The following is a 16,668-nucleotide window of genomic DNA, read 5'->3' as shown; positions in this document are numbered from 1 at the left end:
CTCTCTGCAAATAGTATGTGATAAGTGGTTGTAGTGGTTTTATCAAAAACTGACATTCTTTTGTCTTTTTGTTTCCCTGCCTTTTTGTTTTTCTGTCATCTTTTCATCTTCCCAGGGGGAAATATATGTAGAGCTGATGAATTTTTGTGCAACAATTCCCTCTGCAAACTACATTTTTGGGTTTGTGATGGTGAGGATGACTGTGGAGATAACTCTGATGAAGTTGCTGAAATGTGTGGTATGGCATTCTATTTTTCAGAGTGTTTTGTGTAATAAACCAAGACTGACATTTAAGATGCACAAATATATAAAGGCATGTGTGTCTTAAATTTTGTTTTACTTTTAGAAGATAAGCTTGAAATGTATGATATAGTTTTCTATTGTTACTGCTTTTCATGTAATTTTAGATATTTGATACTTGCTATTTTTGAGAGATGAAACTTTTCTGTAAGAAACCCACAGAGGGAGGAAGAAAGGTCCTAGTATGATGTAATACTGAACATCATTACACTTCCTACTTCTTTTGCTTTTTTTCTGCCATATTTGCCGGTTCTCCAAAAAAGATGTGAATCACCCTTATCACAAAAAAATCTCAAAACGAGAGAGCACCAACATATATCTGGCTTTGATGTGTCATTAAAAAAGGATTTATAGCTGGGTAACATCTGATTCTTTTCTTTGGTGTGCAGTGAAGTTTCCCTGCCCTCCGACGAGGCCGTACAGATGTAGAAACAACAGGGTTTGTCTGCGGCCCGAGCAGATTTGCAATGACGTCGATGACTGTGGTGATAACTCGGATGAAGATCACTGTGGTAGGTGATATTACCTTTCAGATCAGAGAAAACACCTTGAAGGCAAACTTTGTTCCGCAGATCTGCTTGTCCTTCAGTGAAGCTTCACTGGAGGTTAGCAAATCAGAATTTGAAACTGAAAGAAATTAAGCTTGAAATAATTTCCAGTTACTTAACGCTTCGCGGTCATTCCCATTTGTATGTGTCTAAAACAATCTGAGAATCTTGAATACTGATTCATTTTTGTCTTATTAATCTGTAATTATGTAGATAAAATCACGTATAAAGCCAGACCATGTAAAAAAGACGAGTTTGCTTGCAATGACAAGAAATGCATTCCCATGGAGCTGCAGTGCGATTGGTTTGATGACTGTGGAGATGGCTCAGATGAGCAAGACTGCAAAATAAGTGAGTTGGGTGGCAAGATCTGTTTTCTTGATTGAAGCAGAAAAGAAACAATTAATCCAGACATTCATCTGTGCAAGACCTATTGAACAATACAGAACTTAGCTTAACATAGTTCCTTTTTGAGTTAAGAATTGATGGAATTCTGTATCACAAGACGAAGTCAAATTTTATAGCAATTCAAGTTGTAGAGGTTTTTAGGTGTAGTTGTGAGGTTTTTTGTGAAATTTTAGTATGAGTTGATTGTATTTTGTTTCATATTTGCAACAAGAAAAAATATAGTATTAAATTCTTGATGGGAAATATATCTCAGTTAAATACTGTCATTGCATAAAATAAAATTATGCAGATGTAGATAAACATTGTAATGTCAATTATTTGTTAAAAATGTACCTGATGCTCTTTAAACAGGAAGATGAATTTGTTGTTGTTACTTTAGTTCTCACTTTTAACACTTTAAACAAATTAGGGGTTTTTTTAGACATTTTGCTTATGTTTAGGTGTTGCTGAATATACATGCGAAGATAATGTGAATCCTTGTGGAGATGATGCGTTCTGTAATCAAACAAAATCATCCCTTTTGTGTCAGTGTAAACCTGGATTTCAGAGAAACAGGAGGAATAGACAATGTGAAGGTACAGATATTTTCCATCTTCCTTTGTTGTAAAGTACTAAAAGTCAATTTTGTAGTCAATTTTCTGTGTAGTCAATTTTCTCCTTCTGAGAAGGAGATACATCTCATGTTCGTTTTTTTTTTTTTTTTAACTGCAGAGTAAAAGCTGTTTGATAGCTATGAGAATAAGAAAGTAAAAAAAAAAAAAATCCCCCCCAAAATAACCAAAACCAACCAACCAAACAAAAAAAAAAAATCCGCACAGAAAGGAATTATATTTTACCTGGAGAGGTTATCAAAGATTTAACATTAGTCATGAATGTCAAAAGGTTCAAGTCAGGCTATTAAATAATTTAAGTAGTAAATAGATTTTTTTTTTTAGGTCTGGTAGATTATTTAACATTAGTGTTGAGGCTGGCATATGAGAATACTTTGAGATGCTTAAAATAATGAAGATGAATAATACAAAAATTGAAATCTAACTAAACAGAAAGTAAAATTCCCTAGAAAATGCAGTCTTAATATGTATGATGCCATACTGATCAGCAGGAAAATGTTTGAGTTCCCTTTGTTCCATGCTTTTTTCCATGATTGTATGAACATGTTAAATAATAGTGTGTTAAACTACAGGTATATAAGTTACAATTTTTTCTTCCTAGATATCAATGAGTGCATGGTATTTGGTGCCTGCTCCCAACACTGCCACAATTTAAAGGGCTCTTACAGATGTGCATGTGAGAAAAATTATAAGGAAAGGAATAACAGTTGCATAGCAAAAGGTAAGTCGGTGAAAATCAAAATATATATTACTGTCATTTGTTATATGGGTTTTCCATACTATTTGAAGCAAATTTGCCATGGAAGGTCATTAATGAGTGGTTAGTATTTCACAGTAACATGGACTTTCTCAGGGTTTGGCATCATTGCCTGCTACCAAAGAAATCAGGTTATGACATGGGAACAAACTGGGTTACTAATTGAAGGTAATGATTTGTTAGTATAGGAACACAGGCATAATTCTGAGATCTTGTAATTTAAAAATCTGGAATCATTACCTTAAATCCAAATTGTCCACAAACTTAATTTCCATTGTAATGCAGTTCATGCTTCCTTCTTTCCCTCTCTGATATTTGCTTTAACCAAACTCCTCTTTGTTCTTGCTTTTATCAGGAGGAAGTGAACAAATGATGTTTGATATTTCATACTCAGAAGTGTGTTGGACAGGCATTTAAAATTGATTCTCTATGGATAAATGTAATATGAAATAAAAATAATCCAAATACTTCCTAAATTATCAATCAGATTTTAAACTTTCTCAAAACTCAATGAATTTATATTAGAGAACATTTTCTTATGAAAAATAGACTTTACAACGTCTGGATCTAGATGGTATTTGGCTATCTAAAGTGAGGAGATACAAGACACAGGTTCTGTTGCAGTCAATTTCAAAACTTCCCTGCCTTCACTAAAGATAAAAACACTCCACTTCTAATTTCCAGTGGAGCAATTTATAAACAAGTTTAATGACAGCTTGGTGTTCCTTTAATATATACGTTTAGGACCCCCTAAAAGCAGAAGGTATATAAAAATTTGGATTCATAGGGGCTGAATGCAGTGTATCCTGTATTTGTGTATGCTGCCTAAAAGTGTTGAAATTCTTATATGACATACTCCTTAAAATATAGTCCTGGGTGTGTCACTGTGTGCTTGGAGAGCACTGAAGTTGATATGTTGATAACAGAATATCAAGAGTTACGTTTATTGCCCAGGGTGTAGGTGTTTCTGCAGTCTTCAACAACCAGAAAATAATTCTAACATCAGAAATGTTAAATAAATCAGCTGAACACCAGAAAGCTACTTGAGTCAAACACAGTGATTTTGCATTGGTTGACATTTACCTTATTTTTGTTTCATTATAATAATCCCTAGGCTCTGAAGATCAAGTTCTCTATGTTGCTAATGACACTGACATCCTGGGTTTTGCATATCCATTCAACTACAGTGATGCTCATCAGCAAATATCACATATTGAACACAATTCAAGAATAACTGGAATGGATGCATATTTTCAAGGGGACATGGTTGTTTGGAGCACTCAGTTTAATCCAGGAGGGATTTTCTACAGAAAACTTCATGACAGAGAGAGAAGGCAGAGTAACAGTGGCTTGATAGTAAGTGTTCAAAATCAAAGTTTAAATCACACAAATTTCATTCAATTTACTTTTCTGTTCTGAATTTCCTATAATAGCATGAGCTGATTTAGTAAATTAAAATGTCTGTCTGAGAATGATTTTATTTCAGTGATGTGTATGGTTTTAAAGCCTTTCTGTTCAAGACTCTGACAGATTTGGTAGAGTCTCCAAGACAACACAATTTGTAGGATTCAAAAAAATTTCCAACAGAGAAATAAGCACTATCTTAGAAGCTTGGGAAGTCTGAATGCCATCGATTTTTTTTTTTTTTTTTATTTCAAGAGAGAAAAGTGAAGAATGTAGTATATAGAAGAAAGCCATGAATTTCAAATCCTTGGAAGACAGAAAATGGAGATAAGCTAAACACAAGCTTAATTTGTGCATATAAACAGTAATATGGGTGAAGTTATGGCATGTATTTAAACATTAGCTCAATTAGTATTTATTCCTGCTTTTGTTAACTGCATATTATCTTACTTTGAATAAGCATAAATGCAAGTTTGGGCTTTGTAACAGAAATGTGGATTTTCATAAGCTTGGGTATTTTCAAAATAGATGCAGGTTGTTACTCATTTTGCCCAAGACATTTTTACAAATTTCTCTTGGAAGTGATGTTGCTAAACTGAAAATAATGTTGTGGTCTTTACATTGCTGTTTCTATAATGCTGTAGATTTGGATTTGGGGGATTTTAGTCTTCATTGATTTTGATAACAGAGTAGAGTTTTTAGTTTTTTTCTTGGCCAGTTAGAAAAAACACCTGTCTGGCTGTTTCATGTTTCCTTAAACTTGGGAGAGGTAACAGTGATGACCTCCCATCACATGACTGCTTTTATACACCCAGCAGAATAAACAGGAGTAGCAACAGTAGCCCAGTCTTTCATCTATAATTCACACACATCTGAAACCATTTCTGGGAGCACTCCATCCAAGGATATTTCCTCTCCAAATGAATGACAGTCATGACCTTTGACACCAGCAGACCAAAAAGCCTTGGGATGTTGGCGCCAATGGACCCTGAAGATACCTTAAGTCTGTTTTGGCATCTTTGTAAGAGTGGTTTAAAACCAGCACTTGCACCTGCATAGCAGAAGTACCTGGTTTTTGTTCAGAGAGAGTGTATGAGAAGTAGATCTGAAGTACAAAATAATTCCAAGGATGTTTAGTAGGTCAGCTCTGTCAATTGAGTTTTGCAGAAGGATATCTGTATTGAAGATGTGGAGTAATTCTACTGTAAAATTGTTCTCATTTAAATGTGGTGTATATTTCTCCTTAAAAAACCCTCATAAACAGGCCTCTGTATTGAGTTATTCACTGGAAAATAATGGATGCATAGAGCCTTGTGAAGTTAGTGTTGAGAAGGTTTTGCTGTTATTTATTTATTTATTTATTTTCTTTCTTTTTGGGAGGTAATCTGCAGATGCATTCTGCAGCAAGAGCAGTTTGATGACCCACAGCCTCTCTAATGGGTCTAATACTTTCTTAGAGGTCCATAAAATTGAGCATAAGCTTCCTTCAGGCATGTTCATAGTCCAGGGATTGAAATTTTCACAGCTGATTTGTCATTGCCTCCCTGTTTAAACTAATAGAGAAAATATTCTTAGAATTACTATTTTCCTAACATACTGAAATATTATCTACAGTTTTCATATCCTTTTTTGCTGTTATACCTTTTAGTCACTTCCTTTTTGATTCAAAGATATTGAAAAAATGATGTTCTTCTTTATACCCCATGTTCCCCTGTCTCTTCAGTGCAGGTAGGTCCTTGTGACAAAGCTTGATCCATGCCAGACAAAGCTTCTGTACAAATCTGAATGTGGAAAATGCACAGACTGTATTTGAATATATATTGAACACTTCTCATTGATATTTGTGAAATACTTGCTTCTCATTGTGCATAACTATTCAATTATTTTCCCAGCGTTATCTCATTAATATTCAAATATTGTTGCCTTCTTTGCAGCTGATCAATAGGTTAATTGGTTTTATTGTGTTGCTTTAATATTGTCACTGAAATTTGGTTTTAAAAAGCTTGAGAATTCCTGAATTTTAACCTAAGGGGTTTTTTTTATGGGTAAGTTTTCAAAGGTTACATTATAACTTTTATATCTAGACTTTGATATGTAAATCAGGACAGTAAACTTGAACAAAGTCACCTGCATTTTCAGGTAATTACATTAATGCAAAAATCCATCTCAGCCGAAATTGCTCCATGGAATTAGCATATCAAGAGCCTTCCTCAGAGAATAGCTTTAAGTAGCTCTCCTAATTTTCTGTGAAAAGTGGTTTAAGACTGGTACAAATCCAAGCATTAAAGGAAACAGTAAATATCAACTGTTCAGAGTTTATTGACAGATGCAGAAGAGGATTTCATCCCCATCGAGTTCAGGCAGTCCAAGTGAGTTGGTGATAACTGGAGCAGCTGTTTGCTGCCTAATCCTTGGAGAGAGCTGGAGAAGTCACCTGAGGTGAATACTCAACACGGTGCGACCCCACACTTCAACTCAAGGGCTTTATTTTATGGAAGAGGACAAAAAGATGACCATGAAAATGATGACACCATGTAACAGGAAGAAAAGTATGGGTTCTGTTGTGTACCCAGTCAGTTTATTGGTATCTGCTCCAGCCCCAGTGTTCTGAAATCCTCACAAGGACCCCAACCACTCTTGAGATGCATCCACTCCTGTTTCCCAACACTTGCCCCAGGGCTCAGAGCATCCCTGTGAATGTAAACTATTTCCAGCCTGTTTTCTCTAAGTAGCAGGAGTTTATGGTTGTACCTTAGAGCTACAGCTCTGTCTGGGTGAAGTTTATGTACTTAGAAGACTCTGGAATCAGCTGATTGGGATTTATAAATGATCCTACTTTATGTAATACAAGTGTTGGTTTGGTGAATCGCTGCATCCACTGGGATGCTGCTCATCTGTCAACAAAAATGTTCTCTTTCAGTGGGCAAAAGTCTAAAGGTTTTGTTGTTTTTCATTTCTTTTTACTGTTCTAGTAATATAACATTAGACAATGTAATATTTGTTAATTAAGTTATTTTAGACAAAATGAAACATTCCTTTACTTTGTTCCACAGCAATTCCATACCCAAAATATCTGCAAAATAAATAAAATACTACTTCACACGTGCTTATGATGCAAATTAGATTTGTCATTTAATCTTCCTGTTAAACATTGCAAAGAGATGTGTTCCTACTGTATGTGCAATGTGTTTTCTTTAGTCAAACTCAGCTTTAGGGGATGAAAATCTGTAATCTGTCATTATATGAAAAAGGTTTCCAAATCCAAGTTGTTACTGCAGCTTCACTTTTACAATTGCTTGTTTGTTGGTTTGGTTTTTGTTTGTTTTTTGTTGTTGTTGTTATTAACTCTTTACCTTGCAAACAGAATTTACAAATGATAGCAGTTCTGATCAAAAGTCATCCAGCTGACGTGTTCTGTAGCTGTGCAGAGGCATCAAACTGTGAAAGGCAATTAGGTTTCAAACCTCAATTTTTCTAATAAGTTGTAGTACATTATATTTATCATCAAAGTGGGCTAAAATCAGTGTAGAAAACATTAATGTGATTTTCGTCCTTATTTTGTATGCAGAATTATTCTTCAAAATTAGCATAATCCAAATAAGCTTTTAGGTAAGAGCTCATTTCCAGGTAGTAATTTTACTAGACAGTGTGAGAAGATGCATAATACCTCAGAAATATGATGTGGCTGTAACTTAATGAACACAACTGGAAATTACACAGCCACAACATCACTTAGTGGGTCCTCCTTTTTTTTTTTTTTTTTAAATCTCTTACACCAAATGGCCCCTTGACATTTCTCATACTCATCTCCTTCTTCATTTGGTCCTTAATACTCCCCCAGCATTACTGGAATTCACTTTCCCTGTCTGGTTGAGGAGGAAGGCTCAGTATTCCTCAACATCCCCATCCATGTTCTGGAATTTTTGTAGGATGTCCCTTTTAGATGTCTCATCTACTCCTAGAACCACCTTTTTTGGGAACTGTTTCTCAGTCTGTGTGATAACTTGCATCTTGGTCTTTCCAGGCTCTTAAAAAATAGTCTTATTTTAAACCGTGGGTTTGAACAGGGAAAAAAAAAAAAAAACAATAAAAAACCTTTTCTGGCCATGACAGCTATCTGGTCCTTTCTGTGAATGCTGCTTGGATAGTGACAAAGAAAAAAATTTTGCTGATTTACTAGAAATCAAGATTCTACATATCTATAAAACAAACATTCTGTAACATTTTTACAGAATTAAAATTTTATGAGCAATGAATGCTCTAAATTCACCTTTATGAACTATTATTTTATTACTACTATTATTATTGTGACCTATGGTTTCACCTAGAGAATGAAATAACCTTTATTTTGTGATGAAAATAGTCTACAAATGTCTTGTGGCATTAAGGAACTCTGGCACTTGAAGATAAACAATTTATTTTAGGATTTCCTTTCCTGGTTTTCAGTTTTGTGGCTTAATAGCATTTCATTGCTTCATTTTTTAAGGAATCTCTGTTTTTTGTTCATAATGTAACTTGATGTTGTTATAAGTAAATAGGCAAACAATTGTATGTGTATTTAGCTCATGCTGGTCTTGAGGTTTTTATGATAAGTTGCATTCATGTTAGAATGAGTTGGGTAATCCTATTTTACAGGTGATACTCATTTCTGCAGGAATTGCAGTAAACTAGTTCATATACATCTCTTATTTGCAATATGAACTTCTATCCTTAGGACCAACTTTCAGAGCTAAGCCATAATGATTATGAAGAAAAAAATCACAGTGAAGATCCTGCAGTTGATAAATTTAATGTTATAATCAGTCAAGCCTCTTTTATGTTTGAAGATGAATATTCATGAATACAGAGGGGATTTTTATGTAGTTTTCTCTACCCTTGGTGTAGCCACTTCTCAGGATGGGCTAACACTGAGGGCTTTGGGATGAACACCATACCGTGGTTCTGCATGGAATAAAATAGCTTCATAATCCTAAAATTTCCTTCAGTTTCAAATTGCAGTCCATAACACTTGTTTGCTTCAATATCAATAGTTCAGGTAGTTGATGCCAAAGTGACTTTTCTCTAATGTGGGTAGCTTTAAACCTGAGAACACAGATTTTGAAGCATTGCCTTTTTCTTCTGCACGGAATAGTCATCAGATTCCTTAGAGCTGAAATCCTGCAGGGGCAGTTTGCGTCGTTCTAGTGCGGTGTTCCTGAAAAAATGAATCTGCGGCTTTGCAGCTGCTGTGAAAGACCATTTCCACAAATCTGACTGCAACATCTGTTCTTTCTAGTGTCCAGAGTTCAAAAGGCCCAGGGGCATTGCTGTGGACTGGGTGGCTGGGAACGTTTACTGGACTGATCATTCCCGAATGCATTGGTTCAGCTACTACACCACTCACTGGACCAGCCTGAGGTACTCTATCAATGTGGGACAGCTGAGGGGACCAAACTGTACCAGGCTCCTCACCAGCATTGCAGGAGAACCATATGCAATTGCTGTAAATCCTAAAAAGGGGTATGTATCCTTCAACATCACTCTGATTTTGTAATTCAAATAAAATTGCAAAACGGAGCAAAGGAAAGAAAACTATGTCTGCAGTTGTCTAACTAAAAGTTGTCTTTTCCAAGTTGTTTACTTAATTTCCTGCTCAACTAAACTAAGACCTCTGCTCTGCCAGGAAGGTTGAAAGGTTCACAACAATTGAGCATCAGTGAAGTGTTTTGAGGTTCTGTGTAGGCATTCAGCTTATTTTTTGTGTTTAATACATTTAGGATGATGTACTGGACAGTTATTGGGGATCGGTCTCACATAGAGGAATCATCTATGGATGGCACTCTGAGAAGGATACTGGTTCAAAAGAACCTGCAAAGACCTACAGGTAAACACCTAATTTTTCCAAATACCTGGTGCTCACTAACTCCCTGAGTTGGCACATTCAATTTTTTCAGTCAAAACCTGACAAAACACCCAAGAAATGGGCATTTTCCTGTATTTACTGTCTGAAGATACTTTAATAACATCCTTTCATGTTTTCTTCCTTTACTTCATGGTAGAAAATAGATGTTCATGGAGTTCATTAATTATTTTTTCAGATATTTAACACAAGCGCATGCAGAGGGAATGCAAAGAGTTCCAACCTTTATAATTTCCTCCCAAACAGGACTTTACTAATATTGCTTACACTGTTCTTAAATTTATTATCACATATGGCTTTCCTATTTCAAATAAGGGGGAGTAGGAGTTTGAGCATTTGGGCTTGACTTCATAGTGTTTACACAGAAATTACTGTCATGGGAGTGTTATATATATATATAAAACAAATAGAAATGTTTTATCATCTCTGGTATAATGAAAGATGCATCAAGAATTTTAGTTTTTTATTAATTTGTATTTAAATCTTGTTAAAATACAAAGAATAATTTAAAGCTGGGGAGTAGGGAATGCTTCTGAAACATGCCCCTTACAGGTCCCATGTATCAGACAGAACTGACACATTGTGATTGCCTTTTACCAGAAATTATTCTCTTTAGCCATATCCCTAGATGCCAGTGTTTCTTTTAAAGAGGGTTGTTTTTTTTAAATGGAGTTTTAAATGTAAACGTATTTCACTGGTCTGTGAGTCAGATTTTCTCCACTTCCTCTCATCTATCTGTAGCTGATTAATTTATGACCTTAAGAGGACTATTTTCACTGTTATGTATAATTTCTTTTGATGTATTTTTCTGACTTACCTACTTACATAAATAGGAAAAAAATACCTTTTCCCATTCTTATTAAAGATGCACTGCAACTTCAAAAGCTCAGAATGAAATTATTTTATGGTTCCAATATTTTCTTCAGGCTGAAAAGTTTTTGATGCGACCTAAAATGGCATATTAACTATTTAATCTTCCTCTGTGAAGAATAGACTATTTGATTTAACTATGTAATTATTGCCTAGAGGCTGGGCATTCATAATGCCATTGATCTTTTGTTCTCTTTTGTTTTCTTTTCATATACAGATGAATTAAAAAAAAATCTGTATCTATATTATCTACACCTATATCCATCTATATCTATGTCATCTATATCTGCCAATATTGCTGTTTAAGTCTTGCAGCACTAATGTAATTAAAATAATCTGATTTTTATTTCTGTAAGACTGCATGGGAAGTATTGGTGATAAAAATGAGAACACAGTTAAGTATGTGAGGGAACAGAGTGCAAAGATCCATGAATTCTGCATGCTTTGTTTTTAACACAGAATCACTCTGGTGCAATTTACATATTAGATTTTGGTTGGGAGGACAGGTTAGAGGATTTGATTCTATAGTTAATTCCCATCTGGTATTTATACCTCTGCTTGCTGAGGAGATTGGATTAGAAAAGGTGCTGACCTTGGGCAGAGTAGGTAAAGAAAGTAAAAACCATGCTTGCCCCAAGAGGAAGGTTTAAGTGGGAGCTGTTGTATTTTATCCTCTTTGGTTTCCGGTCAAGTCTTTTCATTGCCTCAGTATTTTGTGTACATAAGAATATGAATGGCATAAAAATGGGAAGTTATATAAAAATACTACTTTTTTTTCAGGTTTTATGTTCCTATTTGAACTTTATCTCCTTTGTAGGTCTCGTAGTTGATCAGTTCAGCCAACGCTTGTTCTGGGCTGATTTTGAGTTATCTGTTATTGGCAGTGTTCTTTTCGATGGGTCCGACTCAGTCGTGTCTGTGAGCACCAAACAAGGTATGCAGAGCCTTGGTATAACATGATTGCTATTTTATTTTATTTTATTTGGCTGAAGTTTCGCTATTCATAGAGGAACTATGTCAGCAAAAATCATTGATTTTTGAGTAACATTTTGTGCTTTTGTTAGACAATGCTTCAAATATTATCTAAGTAGGTGTTTTAGATAAGATCATTTTAGCTTTAAAACAATATAATAAAATTACCTTTGAGGAACAAACATTCAGTGGTATGTGCAGATCTTCAAGTTTAGGTATTGTTGAGTAAAATTTAGACTTGATCTTGCTTGGACTTACTAGAACAGCCTGCACTGAACTGGAGTTTTAGGGGCTGCAGAACAGTTGATCTGAATCACTTCTGGAGCAAAAATAGGGTTGGCTTTCAGGTCAGTGAGTAACCACAGAATTCAGCTAGCAGAATGTGAATTAAGAAAGTTCCTTTGGATAAAACAAAGGAGATTCTGGTGAACTGTGTTTTAATTGCACGATGGCTATTTAACGGTTTTTTTAAGTTAAAAAAAAATAAATCTGAGTAGAAAATAAAAGGAACACATTAAAAAAATGTTTGAAAGCAGCCTTTTGAGGGGGGTTGCTTAGTGGGTAGTTGGTTCTGGTGAATTGTCAGGGTGTTAATACACCTGGTGCTATTGAGTGTTTTGATCCAGAATTCACCAGGATATTCTGTAATATACCAAGAGGAATCTCCCGTAACCCTAATTGGGCAGGACAAGATAGAAATCATCTTACTTTGGTTTAAAAGTGTATTATTCCACAATTTGTATCAATATACATGAAGATAATCACCTGAAGGGAGATCACATTGGGTATAGGGATCTGACCACAGCCTCCTCTAGCACTGGACCAAAGGAAAACTGGGGGTGTTTAGATATTGCTTCACAATGAGAATAAAACCTTCAAACCATTGAATTAAATAAGCCTGAAAGAATTAATTAGAATTCATACGCATTTTTATGAAAATTAAATACTGAGTACCAAGCATTGATAGCATGAAGGAACAATAGGAAAAAATAAAGGCTGGTTAACAAAATCAAGTAAATACAAAGGAAATACAAAGCCATTTTAGTGCAAATGGTGAAAAAAGCAGGCACAAGGTATCCCAAAGAATGATAGATTCTGTTTCTTTATGGCTTCAGGAATAGATACATCTCAGGCAAAGAAGTTTTAGTTAGAAGCTTTAGTTGTGTTATTGAAATTAAATGTGAAATTCTACTGAAATTCTACACAGGAAATCTAACTGGTGACCTAACAGGCCCTCTTAAAAATGAGGAGCTAGTAGAGTTAACAAATTCTTTTGCATTAGTTTACTAGAATTATGTATTAAAACGTGCAGTACAAAAAATAACGTTTTAAATATGTTAGGAAAGAGCTGAAAAGATGTTTTGTCAGAATAATCTCTTTGAGGTGAAGCAAAATGACCTCTTTCTTCCTTGTCACATACATCTAGTTAAAGTGTTGTACCTGAAGTACAAGTCTGTTCTAATTAGTGAGTTGCTACTACAGAGTTTCTTTTTTATTTTTTTTTTTCAATGATCAGCTAGTTTCCGAGGCTCAATTGTGTGGAAAACTGATAAAAACCTTGACATTTAAGTTATCTGCAAAATGGGAAGAGTTCCTTTGAGGAATATTGCCTTTATAAAGGTAGTTTCTGTGGGGACCAAACGAGCTGCCTGAAAAATAATGTCAGGTCTTAATCATAGTAATGACTTGAAGTTTTTATTTTAAAAAGCTATTATTTTGATATGAATATGTATTTGTATTTATTATCCATTTTTCTTCAAGGTTTACTGCATCCGCATAGAATTGACATTTTTGAGGATTACATATATGGAGCAGGCCCTAAGAATGGTGCATTTAGAGTGCACAAATTTGGCAAGAGCCTTGTAGAATATCTAAGTGTGGATGTTGAGAAAGCAAAAAGTGCCTTGATTTTTCATCGCTACAAACAAATGGACTGTGAGTAAGCATAATTACTTTAAATTCAGTATCACCACAGGGGGCAGAAAAAATAACCAAGTTGTATAAATATAAACCAGAGCCTGATTGTACAAACTGAAAATAGATTTAGTAATTTTTTCTTTACATAATTTTGATGTGTTTTCACTCATTTAGAAGCACGCTGGACAAATTTGTACGCAAATGACTTTTGTGCCTGCACTGTAACTGAGATATAAAAAAAAAATTAGAAGAGAGATGAATAACAATTCCTCTAGCCAGAAGCAGGTTAAATTTTTTACTCCATGTTACCAGTACATTTTTTGGTAATGGAATAACTTCTGTCCTTCTGAGGGTCTTGCAATGCTGTTTGAAGGAGTGTGTTCAGGGATATCCTGGGAACTGGAAGTACATCAGAATTTTTGCATCTGATTATTTCTCTTTTCTTAGCTTTAGAACACAGTTCTAAATTTTTTAGATTTAAAAAAAAATAAAATCAATATTTCTAATATTTTATCTTTTTAAACAGTGCCTAATCCATGCTTGGACCTGACTTGTGAATTCATTTGTTTACTCAACCCTTCTGGTGCAACATGTGCTTGTCCAGAAGGAAAGTCACTGATGAATGGAACATGCATTGATCAGAGCCTCCTAGGTAGGTACTGAAAATGCAGGAAAACCAGAAAACAAACAGCTGGTCAGTTTTGGCTATTGCAAAAGACCAGGCTAGCTGTCCAGTGCAAAGTTTTGTGATGTTGTTCAAAACACACATTTACTTAGCTGAAACTGAAAGGATAGAAGAAACAAAATCCTTGATTAAAAAAAATACTTCCCCTGCTAATATACATCAAAATGAAAAATGAGCTTTCAGCTTAACTGATACAAGGTGATACTAAAAAGTGAGTGGGTATAAATGCTGACCAAAAGAAGTTTGAAAAGCACTGAGGTGTTTTGGATCTCAAATTAAATATGAGTCATTTAGGACTGCAGCAATGGTGAAAAGGCAGTGAGAGCAGCGTAGAAAATAATAATGACTTTGAAGTAACAGTCAAAGAAGAAAACCTTCAGCATTTTTTATCTAAAATTGTGTCTTCTGGGAACCTCTATAATGACTAGTACTGAGGCACAGGAAACCAGATTTTTTGAGAAAAGAGCCTCTAACTTCTTGCTGTATTTTAGGAATGCAGAGGGAATCTTTTCCATAGAAGATTTTGAGTACTTTAAAACTGTCTTCACCCTAATTAAGGCCAAACCTAGCTTGGTCACACTGCTGGAATGATTTCTTAGCCAGCTTGAATTTTTAAATGTTCTGGAAATCACAGAATAGCATTTCTTGTATTATGTGTATTAGGATGTTTTTCTGATGTTTAATCCCAGGCTCAGAAATGCAAGTGAGGGATATTTGGTAAGATCCTCTGTGCTTAAAGTGCTCAATTTAGCAATTAAATTAATTTACCTGAAATGTCATAATTCTCTGGAGAAAATCTAACAGATCTATACTGCCTAGGCTTTAAATATAGAATTAACAGGACTGTGGTAGTGGTTCATGATGTGGTATTAATAAAACTATCCAACTCTGGACACTAATCAGTCCAAACACCTTCCCTGCCCCTCCATGTGTCAGCTCTTTGCCCATCTCAGGTGGACACTTATCAAAAATTTCTGCTGTTACAGCACCACCTAAAAATGATTTCAAATTACCCATAGTTACTACTTAGATGTTGAAGGATGGAAAGAAATTTGTATTTCACTGCTGGCTTGTACCAGTTTGAACTCATAATTTCAGTAAGGCTCCGTTTTTTACTAGTGGGCAAAGGATTGTGCTGTGGTAATGTTTTCAGGAATGTGTGTTTTTATTAAAGAAAGATCTGAATAGGTTTTAAATGACTTGTTATAAATTTTTATGGATAAACACAAAATGCCTAGAGAAGCATTTTTAATATATTGATAATTTTGAGTACCTTCCCATGGCTGCAGTATCTGTTATGACTTTTTAAAGGGCTGCTGAGTAAGTATTTCCTTAGTTTTTTGGTTTAAAATTATGTTTCAAGTAATGTTTAATGTAGACTTTTTCTTACTTTTTCTTTCATCTATGTTATTTTTGTAGTGGTAGACTGCAAGTTTAGTAGTATCACAAATAACAAATTATGAATTGAAACTTCTGCATCGCAGTACTCTCTAGTAATTTTTTTCACTATTTTGATGTTTGTATTTTTTGTGTAAGTGAATTTTAGATGTGCTTCTCTTGCTGAGACTCCAGCTGCCAAAGACGGGAAAAGATTTTTGGAAGGATCAGAGTTGACCCCAAGCTCAGCATCTTGAACTGATGCAGGTTTATAATTAAAGGCTGACTGACAGTCACTTTCCATTAATATGTCACTAACAGCCAGAAAACAGAAGAAAAATCCATTTATAAATCAGGTCCTTCTCCATTAGGAGGTTATACGGTATGGAATAAAAACTAGGAGCTGCAGTTTTCCTTTTCTGATGAAGATCTAGAAAATGTATATTAAATTTTCCAGAGCCCACACTCTGACCTTGTTTCAAGCTATTCAGAACATTTTTGGCACAGTTAAGGATGGCAGGAACCCAAAACAGAATATCCTACTTTGCTTGACTGTATGCTGTTGAAGGGTGACCTGACAATCCAAAGGGAGGTTATGTAGACATATTTTTTTCTGTTGGTCACCAATGACATCCTGATTCAAAGTCAGTCAAAATATTCTGGTCGATTTTGATGGTTTTCTGGTTTTTGAGGTGCTCTGGTTTTATTGTGCTTGCACACATTTCTTTTAGGTTGCGTCAGAAGTCTTTTACTTTTAGAAATTGTATCAATTGTGGATATCAAGAACTGGTAGGGTTGAACTGTACTTTTTGAATAATATATCATTCAAGTTACAATAGAAAATATAATCGTGAATATTCATAGTTTTTCTAACGCCTTTGAGTGTTTTTTGAGTATTTTTAAATGTAGTAAGGAAACTG

General features: G+C 34.8%; 1 protein-coding gene across 1 annotated transcript in view; it reads left to right on the top strand.

The window, feature by feature from the left end:
- LRP1B (LDL receptor related protein 1B) overlaps positions 1-16,668 on the top strand; it is a 290,652-nt gene that overhangs the window by 235,738 nt on the left and 38,246 nt on the right. Inside the window, exons 69-79 of the mRNA XM_062498644.1 lie at positions 116-238; positions 690-812; positions 1,062-1,199; positions 1,697-1,831; positions 2,469-2,588; positions 3,739-3,980; positions 9,304-9,527; positions 9,785-9,891; positions 11,615-11,731; positions 13,531-13,704; positions 14,213-14,338. Of these exons, the coding sequence (XP_062354628.1) occupies positions 116-238; positions 690-812; positions 1,062-1,199; positions 1,697-1,831; positions 2,469-2,588; positions 3,739-3,980; positions 9,304-9,527; positions 9,785-9,891; positions 11,615-11,731; positions 13,531-13,704; positions 14,213-14,338 (1,629 nt within the window). The remainder of the gene's footprint in view (positions 1-115; positions 239-689; positions 813-1,061; positions 1,200-1,696; positions 1,832-2,468; positions 2,589-3,738; positions 3,981-9,303; positions 9,528-9,784; positions 9,892-11,614; positions 11,732-13,530; positions 13,705-14,212; positions 14,339-16,668) is intronic.

This window comes from Cinclus cinclus, chromosome 9 (assembly GCF_963662255.1).
Source record: "Cinclus cinclus chromosome 9, bCinCin1.1, whole genome shotgun sequence".
Taxonomy (NCBI): Eukaryota; Metazoa; Chordata; class Aves; order Passeriformes; family Cinclidae; genus Cinclus; species Cinclus cinclus.
Note: the sequence above shows the minus strand (reverse complement) of the source record. Positions and strands in the feature narration are given on the sequence as shown.